General features: G+C 38.2%; 1 protein-coding gene across 34 annotated transcripts in view; it reads left to right on the plus strand.

Annotated features, from left to right (window-relative positions):
* Positions 1–19,114, plus strand: part of Ttll5 (tubulin tyrosine ligase like 5) — a 260,046-nt gene that overhangs the window by 88,230 nt on the left and 152,702 nt on the right. For 26 of the 34 annotated variants that reach the window (XR_007345904.1, XM_048799024.1, XM_048799027.1 and 23 more), the window contains 5 exons: positions 692–754; positions 4,209–4,247; positions 11,212–11,369; positions 12,290–12,596; positions 17,155–17,275. Coding sequence is in view for 33 of the 34 variants with exons in the window: in XM_048799024.1 (XP_048654981.1) it covers positions 692–754; positions 4,209–4,247; positions 11,212–11,369; positions 12,290–12,596; positions 17,155–17,275 (688 nt within the window). In the remaining variant the exon portion in view is untranslated. Of the gene's footprint in view, positions 1–691; positions 755–4,208; positions 4,248–11,211; positions 11,370–12,195; positions 12,597–17,154; positions 17,276–19,114 lie in introns of those variants that run through there. The other 8 variants (XM_048799021.1, XM_048799018.1, XM_048799022.1 and 5 more) reach the window with 4 other exon arrangements.

The following is a 19,114-nucleotide window of genomic DNA, read 5'->3' on the forward strand; positions in this document are numbered from 1 at the left end:
ATATATATTCTTGAATATGTCTCCTGAGTATGTATCTAGGAGTGAATTGCATCCTGTAATCCCAGTGGCTCGGGAGGCTAAGGCAGGTGGATTCTGAGTTCAAAGCCAGCCTCAGCAACGGTGAGGCGTTAAGCACCTCAGTGAGACCTGTCTCTAAATAAAATACAAAAAGGGCTAGGGATGGGGCTCAGTGGTCCAGTGCCCCTGGGTTTGGTCCCCGGTACCAAAAAAAAAAACCAAAAAACAAAAACAAAAAAGAAAGAAACAGTTTCCTGTCTATATCTCATGCCCTTTCTGCATCTCCGGGCCTCACTTCATTTGACGATTTCAACATGTGTGATGTGGTCGATTTCTACATCTGTAATGTGTATCTTTATCTTTCAGATTCATTTTCTAATTTACTAATATCACCTTTTATTAACCCAAGAAATGTTGCCCTTTTTTTCTTTTTATTTTCTAAGTTAAGTTCTTTTCCTTTATTCTTTTCATTTATTCTACTTGCTGCTACTCTGGTATTTTATAATTTTAACTTGAGCAGTGGTCTACTCACCTGCCACTTTTAAAACAGCGTATTTCTTTAGAACAGTATGTAAGTAACCTGTCCCTTCTGTGCTTGGTTCATGTTTTTATTTCTATATTTTCCTCTTGAGCTAAGCTCATGCAATAACTGCTTTCTTTCTTTGTCCTTCAGGTCCTACCTCGAGCACAAAACCTCCATGAACTACATGCTGGCAACACGCCTCTTCCAGGACAGGTGGGGATTTGCTAAACTCATAAATTTAGGACTAGGTCACAAGATTAGGACAACGTGTATGTAAAAGAAAGAAAGAAGTTTTATCAAAACGTTTGTAAAATCTGTGATAGAAAAAACCTTGCGGAAAACGTAGCACACTTCATTTTTCAGAATCTATCAGTAACTCTCAGCACTTTGAAACATTCTCAAAAACCCAAAATTAAACCATAAAGATCTTTGAGCAGTCTTAACAGATGCCGTTCCTACTCATTGCCTTTTGACCTTAGGCACAATTTTAATAGAACAGGTAGTTTTTCTAGACCAGAAGAGATTATAATTACCACATCAGAAAAAGTGGAGAGAAAGGAATTTACAAAATAAATTCACTGAGACTTGTAGGAAATGACAGCTGATCATCTCGGCACAAGAGAAAATAGGGAAAGGATGGAGAACAGACACTGGAATTCAAGTAGCATGGTGACCAGGCGTCACTTAGTCCCACAAAGTTCAGTGGCCCCTGAGACACAACTGCATTGAACACTCTTCAGTAATTATCAAAACCTGGCACCTGAGTTATTCAGAGAAATCGTATTATTTTGAAAATATCTATCTTTTTTTGAATGATTCTTAAAACAGAGACCCAGATTCCAGCCATCATGGCTGTGTCCCCCTGGATCCTTGACTTTTTCACATCCCATTGTGTTTTTTATCTTTTCACTCTTAGAGATTTCTTGAAACTTGTCTTCTAAAACTCTAAATTGATCCTCAAGGTTTTTGTTTTTTGGATTTTTTTGTTGTTATTGTTCTTTGCTTTTTGAATTCATTATCCTCATAGAAGAGAAGCTCTTTAATTTACTTTTTTATTTGGAGAATATGATTTTGATATCCAAGAATTATCTTCAATTAGTTTTCATATTTTATGGATATGAACTCTTTTCAAATCTCAGTCTTAGTTAAGTTCCTTTTAGCTTTTGCATTATATAATTTATCTGTATTGATTTTGTTTTTTCACTTTGTTCTTTTTGGTTTTTATTGTCACATATCTGCAAATATCTGGTGAGCTCTGCCCGTTCAGTCCTCTTGAGAAGGACTGGGCCCTTTGGTGGTTTGCCTGGTTTTCTTACAGGTCATCTAGAGAGATTCCCGACCTGACATGGACCCTGCCTGAGGCTGGATCTTCTAGTACTTGGGTTTCCTGAGGAAGAAGGGTACAGTAGACACACTGGGGACTACTATGTTAGCCAAAATTAGGAAGCATTCCCTTACAAGTAACATAACAATCAAAAAATTTAAGACTATAATAATAGATGTGCTTTGCTAACACACGAAATAGCAAAACCTAACAGCAGGCCTGAAAATTACCAAAACTTCACAGAAAAAATACTGATAGTATTTTGAGATCCCTGTCACAATTCTAAGTAGTATAAGAAAAGATGTATTTCTTTTGATAATAAAGTTACACTAATTCACTACTATGGATTCCTACATTTATATGGAGGAACCTTTTCATTAGAGGAGATAATGTTTTTCTATCTTAAGTTGTTATATTCCCTGCATTCTTTCTTCAAGTCCCAGTTAACAACTCCTGCTTATAAAGCATTCTAGAAATTTGGATTAAGAAAACATAAATTTCCTTGTTCAGTAAAGAATGCCTTCATGATTTACTCTTGCCTACCATTTTAGCCTAACCCATGGCCAATGAGGCCGTCTTTACTTGTCATTTTACAATTCCTTATCCTTACAAACTCTCTTTCCCTTGCAATGGACTTCGGTTGTTAACTAAATTCCTATTTTCTTCTTCCCTTCAGCCTTGACTAGGAGGTGGTATTCTCATCCCTTCTTTTACTCTTCAGTCTGGTTTAATTTTCCAGATTGTAGTGTAATTTCCTTTTTGCTAACTTGTGTTTAACAAGTTGGCCCTTTAGAGTGGGTAGTTTGTTATATTTGTTTATATCAAGAACCTATCTACCACATCGTAGGCAGACACACAAAACCAGGGATTGAAAAAATGAAATTGCATTATTCCAGATTCTGATATATTCTAGTAAATTTCTTCAGTCTGAATTGATGTATTTCCTCTTGCAAATCCAATTGTGTTGTTAGAAGCACTTTCAAACTAAGTCTTCTTGTTTCTTATAAGTTCATTTTGTTCACCTGCCTTCTCCACCGACTCCTCTGCCTGTCTCCCTGGCACATAATATCTTACATAAGTGTCTTACTCAATGGCCCTAGTTGTAAGCCTGGCTACATATTTGTAACTCCTGGGAATCTTGTAAATCACATTTGTGCCCTGGCCCACCCCTAGAAGGAAGTCCTTACTAAGAGCTACCCCACTGATTATAATGTGAAGCCATGATAACAGATTACTGGAGAAAGCTTTCATGTAGCAAAGGAGTTAAAGTTGCCTTGAGACTTTTTGATGATATTGTGACAATATCAGGGATATAAGATGTGGTAAAGACAAAAATCTTGGTAAAGACAACTTTTCACTTTACTTTTTAAAATAAATATAATCTGCATTGCATTTGTCTCTTAAAAAGAAACCCATAAGTTATGTGCTGAGTGATTCTATGTATATGACATTTCTGAGATGACAAGTTTTAGAATGAGCAGTTAATGGGAGAGATCAAGTAGGAGGAAGGTATGTGTAGTTATGAAAGAGCAGCACAGGGGATGCTTATGGTGGCTGAGGTCATAGTTCAGCAGCTCACTTGTGATGGTGGACACATGAATTTTCAAGGGTGATAAAATTGTGCTAAACTAAGTATACACATTCACAAATAAAATGTATGAAGTGAAAGGAAACAATGAGAGAATGTTTTGAAAGCCTATTTAAACTTTAAAATGGTACTCGGTTCCTGTGGTTAGAGCCCAACCCTAGTTTAGAGACAGTGGATGGTGTCTGCCTCTCTCTCTTTTATACATTCATACACATATGTATGTATGTATATATATATATATTTTTTTTAATTTGTGGAACCCCATAAGAATTGAACTTGGTTTCCTTTCCTGAAATAGTTCAGTGAAGGTAGAATGAGCCCTGAGTTTGAGACTAACCAAGTCCTGGGTTGAGATATAAAATCTTGAAGTTCTGACTGTGGGCAGGTTCCAGAATCATTTATATAAACAGAGCTAAGAACACCCTTCTTCACAAGATTGTGGAGAGGAATAAATGTGATTTGCTTTGTAAGTAGATTGACAAATGTAAGTCATTGTTACCATTTTTCTCCAGAATCTCTTTGTTTTTTTCCTTCTGTTTTTTATTGAGCTTCCCTCCAGCTCACAATATTCTGCTCTTCTCTGAGAATGTTCTCAGCTGATCTGTAGGCTTCTCCTCTCAAGGTGCACTTTCTGTTATGATTTCATATTGAATGTCTATAATAAAAGAGTTCAGGAGGCATGTTTGTGTGTGTGAAATCCAGAGTGAATATCTGAAGAGCATTCTCTAACCCAGTTGTCCTTTCTACTTCTGTAGGGGAAACCCAAGAAGAAGCTTATTGACAGGAAGAACACGGTAACTGATTTTTAAAAGTTGAGAATTCTTTCCATGTGCATAATAGTATGACCATGCACAGACTAAGCATAACACTTTATATGACCATTTTTAATTTGGCTCAATATGAATAGTAACATAAAAATGTTTTCTATTGAAAAAGTATTTTGTGGCCACTTTTTATAAACTGAGATTTATTTTCTTATAATTACATGTATATCATTTGAACTAATAATAACCGTATTCTTGTTTGGCTATGTGAGAGAGACCAGAGTATTAATGAGATTTCAAGAGCATTGCCATGTTAGATTCAAATAAGAGCTTATGCTTCGGTCCTGACATTCTGAGGCGTATGGCCCTGTGCCTTATGGGACTGAGCCGAACTCACTTTCTGTTTGCTGTGGAACTCGAAGGGTGCAAAATACCTGTAACTTTTCATTTGGGCAGAAAATAGAAATGTGTCAGAGATGGCTTTGCCTCACTGAAGACTTCAATGACCGCAAAAACTCTTAGCCTAAACATACATCTTCTGGTTATGGAGAGTGTGAGGCTTTACATATACCCTCTTTGTGCTGTACCTCTTTAAAAATAGCAATGTGATGACAATGAGGAAGAAACTTCCTATACACAGCTTTTTGTTTTGCCTGTAAGAGTTAAAACAAAGAGGGAAACTTGGTTTCTCAGCTAGGCCCTTTGAAGCATCAATCTAATTTTTCTTTAAAGAAGGAAAGCATTAAGACTGCCTTTTAATGAAGGGGAAACTGAAGTAAATCAAGTTTGTAGTTTGTTTCCAAAGGAAAGTCACACTTAGTTTCTAAGTTTTCTCTAGTTTTTAGCCCAGGAATATACTTCCTAGAGCATAGTGCTGTCAGATTGGCGTTGGGAACAGAAAGAATGAATCTTACCCAGTAAGAATATTTGAGATCTGTGAGTTCTGTCCTTCCTTGTTCAGCACTCATTTGTGTCACCATCAGTAGGGGTTCGGTGGTGTAGAGATGTAAACAAATGGAAGCTGGCCTGTGGCGCCTTCGCCAGAGCATGGAACAGTGTTAATATATTTAAAAGGACTGAAATGATTCTGGGATGTTCTTTGGCCACAATGGAATTAGATATCAGTAACAATAGAAAAATCCCTAAATGTGGAAATGAAACAACATATTTCCAAATAATCTATGGATCAAGGAAGAAATCACAGGAATTTAGGAAATATTTTGAACTCAGTATAACAATATAGCATCAGAATGTATGGGCTGCAGGTAAAGTAATGCTTTGAAGGAAATGTAGAGCTTTAAAATGTTAGAAAACTGAGGACTAAAATCACCGATCTAATGTCCATGTTAAGAAACTAGAAAAAGCATAATAATCAAAAATAAGTTTAAAAGAGGGGAAATATTAAAGAGCACAGATAACTAAAAAAAAAAACAATAAAGAAAGTTAACAAAATTCAAAGTTTATTCATTGGTAAGCTACTAAAATTGATAAACCCTTAGATAAACTGATCTAGAAGAACAGAAAGAGAACTCACAGTGCCACTATCAGGGAGAGAAAAGCAGAGTCCTGACAGATTGTATGGACATAAAAAGAGTTAAAGGACTATTATTAACTACTTTATTCTCTTACCCTCTGACATTTAGATAAAATGACTAAATTTCCTCAGTGAGGGGCACTTACCCAAACTGACAAAACCTGAAACAAATATTGCAGAACACTGTATCCTTTCAGACAATCGAATTTGTAATGAAAAACCTTTCTATAAAGAAAACTCCACACTTACTGGTTTAACTGGTGAATTCTGTTGGTGAATTCTGTTAGTGACGTGAAGAAGGAACAACACCCATCTTACACAAACTCCTTCCCAGTTCTTTCTATGATACCAACATGACCATGATGCCAAAACCTGATGTTAAAAAAGAAGAAGAAAATATCCTAATATCCTTCACAAGAAAAGCCACAAAGTTTCTTTGAAGAATAGTAATAAATATTGCTGGGCATGGTGATACAGGTACACACCTATAATCCTAGTGACTTGGAAGGCTGAGGCAGGAGGATGACTTGAGCTAGTAGTTTGAGGCCAGCCTGGGTATTATCCGAGGGGGAGAGAGAAAGAGAGAGGAAAAATCAGTCTAATCCACCAGTATAGGAAAAGGATATGAGTAAGTGAAATTTACATATGAGTAAGTGAAATTTTCCCCAATGATTCAAGGTTGATTTAACTTTTTTGATTTTGGGTAGTGCTGGGGGCTGATTCCAGGGTCCTGGGCAAGCTAAGCAAGTGCTCTGCTACTGAGCTGCATCCCTGGCCCAGATTTAATATTGGAAAAATGGCAATATAATTCACCACAGAGGAGAAAAACTAAATGATTATTTTATTAGATAACCCCACAGGGGGAAAAAAAACCCACAGCTGATGAAATACAAAACATATTTTATGAGAAAAACTCAGCAAATCAGGAACAGAAAGGAGCTTCTTCAATCTGATAAAGGCCATATGTGAAAACTATGGCTAACGTCATGCCTGTTAAAAAATTGAAGTCCTCCCCTGCTGATCAGTAAGGAGGTAGGTTGTCCACTCACCACTTTTATTCACATTGTACTAGAGGCCCTAGGCAATATTATAAAACAAGGAAGAAAAAAACCAAAAAACATACATATGGGAATGGAAGAAGTAAAATGTCTTCATTCTTGGATGACATAATCAAGTTAGTGTAAAATCCTGAGGCATCCACAAAAGAATTACAAGAACATATAGGTGCATGTAGTATAGTGTGAGGTCTTAGGACACATGATCAATATACTAAAATCTGTTGCATTTTAATATACTGACTAGTAGTAATTAGAAAGTAAAACAAAATTCTATTTATACTAGCATTTGAAAACACAAAATGCTTAGGAATAAATATAATGAGATATGTTTAATACTTAAATAGACCAAAAGCTACAAACTAAAAACTAGTACTGAAAGACATGAAGAGAGACCTAAATAAGTGGAGAGAGATGCCTTGCCCTAGGATCAGCAGACTCAGTATTGTTGAAGTACCCATTCTCTGGATCTAAAGATCCAGTGCAAACTTAATCATTATTCTAGTACCTTTTTTTTTTTTTTTTTTGTGGAAATGGACCCACTTTTTATATGGAAATACAAAGAACCTAGAAAATCCAAAGTAATCTTGAATAAGATTTAGAGTACCTGGCTTAAATATTTTAATGCTGTAGTAATCAAGATGGAGGCAAATTTATTATTGCAACAGAATAGCCCAGAAACAGGCCTGTAGTTATATGGTCATTGATTTGTAATAGAAAGCTCATGTTTTCTTTGATATAAGGAGGCTGATTCATAGTAGGATAGGGAGTGGGAGCATGGGAGGAATAGACAAACTCTGGATAGGGCAGAGGGGTTGGAGGGGAAAGAAGGGGGCATTAATGACGGGTTAATTAATGATGGTGGAATGTGGATGATCATTATTATCCAAGAACAGGTATGAAGGAACGAATTGGTGTGAATATACTATGTATACACCAGAGATATGAAAAATGGTGCTCTATAAGTGTAATAAGAATTGCAATGCATTCCACTGTCATATATAAATAATAAATAAATAAATAAATATCCAAAGCTGAGATAATCCAATAGGAAAAGGAATGGAACCCAGGGAGGGGTGCTCTCCCACAGAGCTACATTCCCAGCCTTTTTTTATTGTTTGTTTTGAGACCAAGTTTTGCTAAGTTTCCCAGACTGGCCTTCTGAGTAGCTGGGATTATAGGCATACACCACTGTGCCCAGCTACAGAATTCTTTTAACAAATGGGATTGGAACAACTAGTTATCATATTTTAAATGAACTCAGCTCTTGTCTGTCTCAGAAATTAGAGGTGATTCATAGACATAAACATAAAAGCTATTTATATAAAATGGTGTTGAGGAAAATATAGAACATTTTTGTGTTTGCATTTGGTAAAGGTTTTCAGATATAACAGCAATAAACAAAAAATAATTTCCTCAAATTAAAACTTTATCATAAGGTACTATTAAAAAATGATTAGGTAAGCCATGGACTGGATGGAAATATTTATCAGATGTATCTGTTGAAGAATTAGAATCTAGAAAATCTACCAAATGCTACAACTCAATAATAAAAAGACATCTAGTTACAAATGGGTAAAATATTTGGACATATACTTCAAAAAGAAGATATGTGGATAGCCAAGATGCTCATGAAAATGTGCACAAGAGAATTGTGAAATAAAACCAGATATACCACTGAACAGAAGGGCTATATTATTATAATTATTCTGATAGGGGGTAGAGCTAACAATTCTGATAGCTTACCTTTAGTAGTTTTAACTGGTACAAGCACTTTAAACAAAGCATCTGTCTTGTTATAAAGCCTAGTAAATTCCACTCTGAGTCCTCCACCCAGATGAAATGAAAGACATAATCACAAAATGATTATACAGATAGGTTCATAATAGCTTTACTCATAATATTCCAAAACAGGAATTAACATAGGTGTCCAACAGCAGGAGAGTAGATAAATTGGACTGTTCAGACAATGCCTGCCACTCTATAGTAAAAGTTGATGCATTCTGATATACCTATCACGGATGAACTTCAGAAACATATTGAATACGAGAAGCTTTACACACAAGAATTCAGACTGTATGGTTCCTTTCGTTTTAAGGTTTTGAAGCAGGTAAAATGATGAAAACATGATGAAAAACTCAATCACCGATTGACTTTCAGGTGTTAGGGAGGAATTGGCTGGAAATAGGCACAAGAAATTTCTGAGTTGATAGTAATGTTAGAGTTTGGGTTATGAAGTTTTAGGCATTTGTTAAAACTTTTTAAATGACATTTAATATTTGGATATTTCACTCTTTTAAGTTTTTTCTCCAAAAAAAATCTCATAAAGCAAATATTGAATTCCAAATAGTAATGATTGTAAATTGAAATGTATAGGAGCAAAGTGCACTATTGGTCTGAAACTTGGGAATGCTTTGCAAATTAAATGGGTTGATGGATGGAGAGAGGAATATATGATTGCATATAGATACGATGGAACAAATGCAGTGAAGGAGTCATTGTAGAGACTAGATGGTGGGTAGGTGTACGATGTTCATTTTAACTTCTGTTTAAATATTTTTATAATAAAACATTGAAAAAATAAAATGAAATAGATATAACTAAAAGATATTATAACTTATTCATAGAGAATTGAATTACTGATTAGCCAGTGATCAACAAGATGGCTGTTACCCAGAGTAGCTGTCAGATTCACACCTTTACCCAGCATTCCATCTTCTCCAGCCCTTGTACTATGGAATTTATCTGTACATCCAGAATCTTTTAGTTCATACTTAAAAATGCCTGTAGAGAAGGAAATTCATAATTGCTTTTCTGTATCTCTTGAGCTTTTAGGATTTGTGTTTTCAGAAGCTTTTTATTGATAATTACCTAAAAGAAATCAATTTTTCCTGAAAGAATTGCATTCTACTGGGCATGGTGGTGTATACTTATAATCCCAGCAGCTCATGAGGCTGAGGCAGGATGATCACAAGTTCAATGCTAACTTCAGCAACTTAGCGAGGCCCTAAGGACTTAGTGAGACCCTGTCTCAAAAAAAAAAAAAAAAGTTTGAAAAAGGACTGGAGATGTGGCTCAGTAGTTAAGTGCCCCTGGGTTCAATCCCTGGTACCAAGAAAGAAAGAAAGGAAGGAAGGAAAGGTGTTTTTGGCAGTTTAGGCAGAAACAATTTTATTTATTTAGTGGACATTGGTTCATGAGCATAAACTTACTAGACTTTAAATCACGTTAACTTTTTAAAAAACTATTCCTTGTGAGCACATAGGATAGGATAGAAATGTCATGTCTGCCTGTTTTAATGTTTGCCTATACAACTATCAGATTTGACCAGGTTGGCCAGATACTATTAAATAAATGCTTTGGATGATTTTATTTATTTTATTGTTTAACTTCCTAAATATCTATTTTCATACCTCTGTGTTTGAGACTCATCTCAAAAAAAGAAAGAAAGAAAGTTTGTTAATTAGCTTCCCACCCAGTGTCAGGACCTTGCTTTGGCTCAATCCTGTTCTGAAGAGAACACTTTCAAACGATTCAATGCCCTCTTCATCCTCCCAGAAAGTTCTAACTGGCCTAAAAGATAATAGCCTCTCCATCACACTTAGAAACTGAAAACTCCCAGAGGAACTAGGATGATTCCTTGACCTGAAAGGGAATATATTTTGAGTTCTAGAGAGTTCAGAAAAACAGTTAGGTCCTGAGTTCTTAGCACTCAGAGTTAGCTGCATGTTTTCAGACACTGCCATGGATCCTTCTTTCCTGACTCAATTACCCAGCACCCCCTCTCTTTCTTGTGACCTGCTTATCTCTGTCTGCCCAGTACTTCATCCAGTTCTTGTCAGAATTCGACTTGAAATCAAACACTTCCCAATTGAAATTCGTCTTATTTAATGAGTGCTGTACCTGCTAGCGGCCCCTTTTCTCCATCTCATTTCTCATTTATGACCTGAGTTTGGCCTCGTCCTTCATCTATGCCTTCCCTTGTCTGTGCCTCTGACTGTAACTCTGACTTTCACTCCACACCTGGAGAGTTCTGCTACCTCTCCCACCTCCTCCTGGGGTTAAGCAAGACATAAAGGAGGGCAGTGGCCTCAGCAGGACCTCATGTTGGGACGCTTGAGACATGGTGAGGTCCTCAGTCTTGTTAACTTTTCAGTGAGACACTTCCCCTGTGAGTCTTAAACATTATCTTTAGGTAGATTTTTGTTTAGAACCTTTTTAAAAATTCAGAGAGGCCATTAATGAGGTTTCAATAGAATTCATATATTCCCCTTTATCTATCAAACCTTTTAGAATTCACTGTAGTTATCATTCCCAGTCACCTGGTCCTTACAGAATTCTCAGTTAACGGGGATGAAGGAGAGAACTTTCCAAAGGCTGTAGCTATCCTGTTGTTCTCCCCTAGGATGGCTATGGACGGAGCACCAGAACTGAAGGTAGAAAGTGTGAACTCAAAGGCCAAGCTTCATGCTGCTCTTTACGAGAGAAAGCTCCTGTCTCTGGAGGTGCGAAAACGTAGAAGACGGAGTGGCAGATTGAGGGCAGTGAGGCCAAAATACCCAGGTACCTGCCTGTGAGCTTTCACCAAGCTATGTAATCGGGGTCGGCACTTAGTGAGTCAGAACTTTCCTCTTCACATGCACTCGTTTTTGTTGTATAGTACTTTTCTCTGAAACTTAATTTCAAAACGATTTTTAGACCCTTCCATTCAAAATATATTTTTTTTTTAATGGAAACAAATATTTCCATTCAAAGCATATAGCATTTGGCTCTTGCCCTTATTCCGCTATCATACAAATACCTGATACTTTAGAAATGATGTTACCCTGAGTTTAATGGAATTCTGAACAGTGCTCTTGGGTTTTTGCTGATTAGGTAAGTCCAGTTCATCCTTTGAAATTGCAAAATGATATAGACAAAGGAGAATTTCCTTCTCTCTCAGATTCTCCCATGTTGTAGGGTCTATTTTTAATTCACTATAGACTGATGTCCTCTTGCCCTTGCTGCTGCCCTCCTTGTAGAGTCCCTGTATCAGGCAGCATGTTAGTCACTGGGCTTTCGTTGGGAAATAAAAAAGATATGGTTCTTCCAGAGCTTACAAGGCAGTGGAGAAAAGGGCGATGAGTAAACACATAGGAAGCCATATTCCTTGTGCCTCTGTGACCGGTGCTTTTCTAAAAACCCTAGCACACTACAGAGATCACTCAATTAGGTGGTTTTTGTTTTGTTTTGTTTTTGTGGGGAGGAGAGGGTTTCATTTATTGTTTAAACTGTTGATATGATGAGAAATATCAACTTGAATGAAGATAATCTCTTTTTACAATATATGCAATTAGAGAGTGACATGTGGTTGCTGCTAATTTTGTACCTTGTTTGTGGTTTTATTTAGAACTGGGTTTTTACTACAAACATAAAAGGAAGGTATTGGGAGAGAGGAAAACTTAATCCTTTTTTCAGCAACATTAGTGATTCTTCGCATTTAGTGATTACCCAACCAGCTGAAATGAATGTTAAAACTGAGACAGAGAGTGAAGAGGAGGAAGAAGTGGCATTAGACAATGAAGATGAAGAGCAGGAAGCTTCCCAGGAGGAGTCTGCAGGGTCTCTTGGAGAAAATCAAGCCAAATATTCACCCTCATTGACTGTTATGGTAGAAAATTCATCCAAAGAAAATTCCATGAAGGTTCCCGAATGGAGTAATAAAGGTGAACAGGGCTGCAAAATTGACACTCAGGAGCCAGAGCCGAAGTTCAACCTGATGCAGATTCTGCAAGATAATGGAAACCTAAGGCAAGTGACTTTTTGTAATTATAATAGTGAAACTGATTGTGGCTCATTTGTGGTGTGTACCTGGAACTTTTTTTTTTTAATGGCCTGACAGTCATTTTTTATTCAATATTCACAGGAATCCTATGAACTAATGACTATGATTGGACGTTGCTATTGTGAAGGCATCTGGGCCTTAGGTTAAGCACCTTGTCCAACAGTAGAGCTATGACACAAACCCAGGTCTTATTGGGCCAACAAATATTTGGTGGGCATTAGTCTCAGTTGCTAAGAGCACAAGGTTCCAGACAAGTTGCTCAAGTAGTTCAGGGTTGAGTTTGGGAGACCCTTAAGGACCTGGGACTCTGTACCCTGGTAAGAACAAAGTGTTCTTAGGACACAGAAAAAGGAATAATGGTGAGTCTTTGAAGGGCTAGAAAGGCACATGGAGGAGGCAGACCACACCAGGCCTTGGCTGATGAATATAGGGCTTCAGGAAGCTTGGGCAGCACCAACTCCATATGGGAGCACTAGGTATAAGCACTAGTTATATAAATAGAATTGTATAGGCATTCTTTTGGTTCCTTAACAAATACTTCCTGAGCACCTGCCCTGTGCCAAGAGTTTTGCTAGGCATTACGATGGGGACCAAGACAGGCTTGTGGAGCTTGTGGTCTGGTCTGGTGGGGAATACTGGCAGCAAACAGGGACACAAGGCAGCTCCAGGTGGTGAGAAATACTCTGAAGATAGTATCTGGTGTCATGTTCAAGTGATTGGGTAGAGGCTGACTTAGATTGTGGTGGTCAGGCATGGAGAGGCAACCTTTGAGGTGAGTTCTGAATAATGAGGAGTCAGTCATGAGAATGTCAAGTGGCAGAATACTTGAGGCAGAACAGGAAATACAAGGTCCTGAAATTGGGATGAGCATGATGTGTCTATGAGACACATACTAGAGTAGCAGAGAATTTTGTGGACAGAAGAACGTGGAGAGAAATGACACTAACGAGTTGGATGATGGTAAATTACAAAATTAAGAGGAGCCGGGGCTTTATTTTCTGGATGTTTTTTAGACAGATGCATGATTGTCCAGTCTAATTTAAAAAAAAAAAAAATTGCAGTTGCATTTTGGGTCAATCAAAGGTCAGAGAGGTGAGTTCGGGACAGTTGGGATGTTCAGGATCAGGAAGATGAAGGCATTGACCAGAGCAGTGGCTATAAGAATGGAGAGAATGGGATGGGCTTAGTGGGATTTCATGGTACAAGTGACAATCTGTAAGTGTTCGCATTTGTCAACCTGTTGATGCCATTGGTCATCATAAGGGATGTAGGAGTTATTTCATAAAGAAATAATGGGTTTTATTTAAGACAGAGTGAAGACAGTGAAAGTATAGCTTTGTAGGTCAAGGCCTTTCAAGTGGGTGGAATTAGCAATTCTGTAATTCATCAAGGAGAAAAGCAAGAGCATGGGGCCCTGGGGAACACCACTGTTTAATGAGGAAGTCAGTAAAAAGACCTAGAATTAGAGAGGCATACATGTGGGAGGGAGTAGTACATAGAAAAGCTCTAAGAGGAGATTTGGGGCCTTTACGATGCCTTTAACCACTCAAGTAGTGATAAAGAGTGAAAATAGACTCCTGGATTTGTGAGCTGAAGAACCAAGAAAATAGTGTGAAGGAACTTTTTCAAAGGGCTTGGCAATGAGAGGGAGGTAAGACCGCATCAGGGAGGAACCAGCTAAGAGAAAGCGATATTCTTTGTAAAAGAGGGATTCTGGAGCTTATTAGATTAAGGGGAGGGGTTTGATAGACAGAGGATTAGAGATGTGGAAATGGATATATTGGCCGAGAAGGATCCTAAAGCAGTGTAGAAAGAGGCTGGGAAGGGGTATCTCTTTCTAAAAGTCAGAAGAAAAGGACTGTGGGAAGATGATAATAGGTAGACACTAAAGAGCAGCGAGGTGTTGGTGTTTTTGCATGATGGCCTTTATTTTCTATTAGAGGCCAGTGCTCATACTGAGAGGCTGGAGGGTGACATTGGCATGCAAAGGCATAGATTTCAGGTTTGTTCCAGAGTCATGGAGAATGAGAATAGGTCATTCGTGAGCTCAAGTCTTATGAACTCAATCAGTATACCCAGACACTGGCTTTTAGTGCTGCCAACTGATTATGTGATCATAGGCAAGTCAAAGAGCTTCTGTAGGCCTCAGTTTCCTTTCCTGTCAAGCCAAGGTGTGGGGTTAGACAACGCTTTTTCCAACTGCTTTCTGGAGGGGAAAAAAGATTCCAGTGAATTGAAAATAGAACATCTGAAAACCACTGGACTGTATCCTGAGCTCTCTTCCAGCAATAACATTTTCCTTAGCTGTTATAGAAATAAATTACTTCTTCATAAATCTTAGGGATCTCACTTTCAACAAGTAAACTGTTAAAATTGCAGGGTGCATTTGTGTAGATGAGCAGATATCAGACTGTGTTCCCCAAAGTTGCTTGTTGTCCTGTGGGGCATCTCAGTAGCTGGTGAGAAGTCTGGGGAGGGCAAAGTCAAGGGCTTGAGACTGCAGGCACAGCCTCCTTGTTGTATGTTTTATATGCTGAGCATCTATACAACCTGTTGGGTTTTAAAAATAAGTTCCTTTTGCTTTAAATCTTCCTGGTTTTCATTCTTTCTTTTTTGCTGGAGTGGGGTGTATGATGCAAGTGACTAGCTGATCAACAACTTTGAGACAATCTTAGAATTAACATTCCAGGCATCTCTTCAGTAAGGTTTATAGAAATGAAAATCTCAGTACTTTTCCATTTGACTTGCAACGAAACAACGATTGAAATACCAACTTATGAGCAATAATTCCCTCTCCAAAAGACCTTCATGCTTTAATATAAAGGGACCAATCGATGCAGTTGAGTATTCTGCTACATTTGGAGATGTCTAAAACACTTTTTTGCTTATTATGTTACATGTGAATTTGTTTCCCAAAGCGAACAATCTTTTTAATGTATTTTGACTTGAAAATCATTTGTTATGGAGGTAAAGCTTATGGAGATGGCTGAGGGGGAAATAGTAGATATACTTTCTAGGTGAACAAGAATATAATTGTTGAAAACATTTGGAAATACAAATTTATTGTTTCAGATTCATATTGTGCTCCCATAAATTATCCCTGGCAGTAACAGAGATTTGGCCTTATTTATATATATAGTCCATGTTCTGAAGCTCTTATGATTGAAACTCTAAAGAGCATATGGACACCCATCCCAACTCCCTTGCCCTGGAATCCTGCAAAGACACACAGAACCTAGACCCGGACCCTCTTGGGATTTCCAGTTTGCTGTGGACAAACCCTTCATCCTAATCTTGGGGGACAGTGAGTAGAAAGCATCCAGTGACTGCATGTGTGAGGATTGTAAACAGAGTTTGTGTTGGGCCCTAATCATCGCTGATGTAATTTTGGCTACAGTGCCAGAAGGCCGATCAGCTGAAGTAACCAAAATCTTGCCTTAAAGAAAACAGATCTGCCACAGTTAGCAGCTGAAGTGAAAATCATCACTGTCTCCCCAGTACCTCTGTCTTTCCTGCTATAGCTTGATCACATTCCCTTGTCTAGGCAGAAGGATGGATTCTTCAGCAAAGTTGCTGTGGTGCTTGTCACTATTGCTAAGGCTTTCTTTTCCCTCACTGAACATCTGGGCTTGTCCCAGCCCATTGGTTTATCTATGCCAAACTCTGTTGGACCTCATTCATTTGTTCTGGGCTCTAGCCACTCCTGTCTTGTAGTTGAGAAAAGCATGACCTTAAAATATGGTCTCAAAAGTTCCTTTTGTAGGATTTATCAATTTCCTGTTTCAGAGGTTTTGCACATGAGAAATCTTAGTTGGCATAACAAAATCCATACTTTTGTACTCTGATAAATATGTCCTCAAGGGCCTCCAATGCAAAAAGAATCAGTAACACACACACACACACACACACACACACATACACACCAAAACCAACCAAACAAACAAACAAAAACACAAAACCTTATTACAGTGTTTCTTGTGAGGATTCAGTACTTTTGTCCAGTCTCCCAAGAAAGGTGTTAAAAAGTTCAAATAGCCGGCTGCGGTGGCACACACCTGTAATCCCAGCAGTCGGGAGGCTGAGAGAATGGCTAGTTCAAAGCCAGCCTCAGCAACAGCAAGTAAGACCCTATCTCTAAATAAAATACAAAATAGGGCTGGGGATGTGGCCAAGTGCCCCTGAGTTCAATCCCCAGTACCCTCCCCACCCCGAAAAAAGAAAAGTTCAAATAGACAACACGATGAGTAGGAAATCTGTTTTTTCTCTTCTTGTTGCCCCCCCACCCCATACCAGTAGTGAGAGTATAAATAGGATTCTCTATCTCTGATCCTTTTAATAAGAAAAAAAAAATTAAACCTCATGTATTGCTTAGAACTGGGGCTCTTTATTTAATATATGATGGCTTTATATTTCCTAGCCATCCTAATGGAAGGATCATCAAAGGCCACTTTGAGAGAGGCAGGTACACATTTGGTAGAATTACCATTCTGTCTCATAACCGTGTGTTGTTTTGGATTTCTGTAGCAAAGTGCAGGCCCGAATAGCATTCTCTGCCTATCTCCAGCATGTTCAAGTTCGCCTGACGAAGGACAGTGGAGGTCAGACCCTCAGTGCCAGTTGGGCCGCCAAAGAGGATGAACAGATGGTGAGGCTCTTCCCCTTGGAACCTTCAATTCTCCCTTTCTCTTTTGTTTTTATTTTCCCTTCTCCTCCTTTCCTTTTTTCCCCCTCCCTTCCCCGCTTTTCTCTTCTGTATATTCTTCTGGTGGAAGAATTATTGCACAGTAAAGTTTCTAGATTACTCTTACTTTAATGTGATGTGACACAAATCTTTGACCTGGAGCCGGGTTCATTATGCTAGTTAGGGAGCGCATTGATTTATTTCATTTGGAAATGGAAATTGATTGATCCTTTGATGTTAAGGCCTGTGTAAAACCCTCAAAGAGAATAACAATTTACTGTCTTTTCTCAAACATCCTCATGTTTTATTGACTCTGAGGTGGGCATGGTCATCCCCATTTTATAGGTGAGGAAACAGAGACTTAAAGAGAAGCAGGGTCTGTTGTTCCCCAGCTTCTGTGTGGTGGACTGAAACAACTTGAGCCCAGGTGTTACACCTGCACCTGCCTTGATCTTGCACTTTATCCAGGTGTCATAGACTATTTGCTTTTTTTGTCCTAAAAGAGTCACTTAAAGTCACCACCTTGTCATAGTCCCTCAGAACACACTGTCCTCTAACTTAACGTTTTTTCTTTACTAGTTGTACCTTTATAAAATTCTTGGTTTTCTGAAATCAACCTTGTGTGGTAATTTTGACTGTATACCAATCACTTGAACATGTTAAGGTTTAACATTCTAGGAAGGCTTTGTTGTTGTTGTTGCTGTTGTTGTTGTTGGATCACAGTGATAGGGAACTTAAAACTCTTTGGTAAGGCCAGAACTTACAAAAGAAGCCACAACCCTTACATAGCGTTTTTTACAACAGGGATCTGTCACCAAAAAGAGAGGGGTCTCTAAGTCTGAGAAAGTTGCATCCTTTATCCCACTCAGTGGTGACCCTACTCTAATTTTGAGTCTTTCACATACAAAAGGCAAGTCTTTATATGAGGCTTGTTATAAAAACATGTTGGTTATTCCAGAAAACAACTTGTTAATTTCAAGTAGCCAGTACAACCCAGAGATAAAAACTTGTGTGTTGTGAATAATCCTTCAACCATCAGTGGAAAATGTTAGCTCTGCTCTTTCCAAGTGGAAAATTGAGACTGCCTTTTTGAGAGTCAGTTTGTCTGCTCCACTGTGAAAAAATAATGTTTTAATATAGCAACTTAAACCACCCTATAGTAAAGACAGCAGAGTGGAACTGTGAAATCCAACCCTCTGGTTATGAGACTGTTCACTTAGTGCTGGAGTCAATTGGCACCGAAGGACAATGAACCAAAATCAAATTCAAGAAGAAAAAAACATAGCTTGAAAGAAAGTAACTGCTGAAATGCTGGCTTAGAGTCACTCAGGATTTCTATGAGGCTTTCTATATGAATATGTAAATTCACCACTACAAATTTTACACCAGCTCTGTGATGTCTTTCTTGAAAATATATCCAGAGAGCAAACCCAGACTTATTGTGACAATTGTGACCGTGGTTTTGGTTATGAGGAAGGTAGTTGTAGAGCTGCCCTTTCTGGTCTGAGTTAGGTTTGAGATTCTTTATCTCATAACTCACAGAAGGCCCATCATTTGAAAGCCATTTTATTGTGTTGATGGGGTGACATCCTCTTTCAGGCTCTTGGTCCTGTAAAGTCTCTGAAGCATTTGCGATGTTCTGAGTTATCTGATTAGTATCTGTTCAGGTTTCAATCCTTTGCCTGCATCTTAAGTGTGATGTATTCTTTCTTTCCCTTCAGGACTTTCTACTGTACCCCCCTTGGCAATCCCCAATTCTGGAAGCTCCCTTATATTTGGGGAGGGAAAAAAAGGTCATCACCT

The sequence above is a fragment of the Marmota marmota genome, unplaced genomic scaffold (genome assembly GCF_001458135.2).
Source record: "Marmota marmota marmota unplaced genomic scaffold, marMar, whole genome shotgun sequence".
Lineage (NCBI taxonomy): Eukaryota > Metazoa > Chordata > Mammalia > Rodentia > Sciuridae > Marmota > Marmota marmota.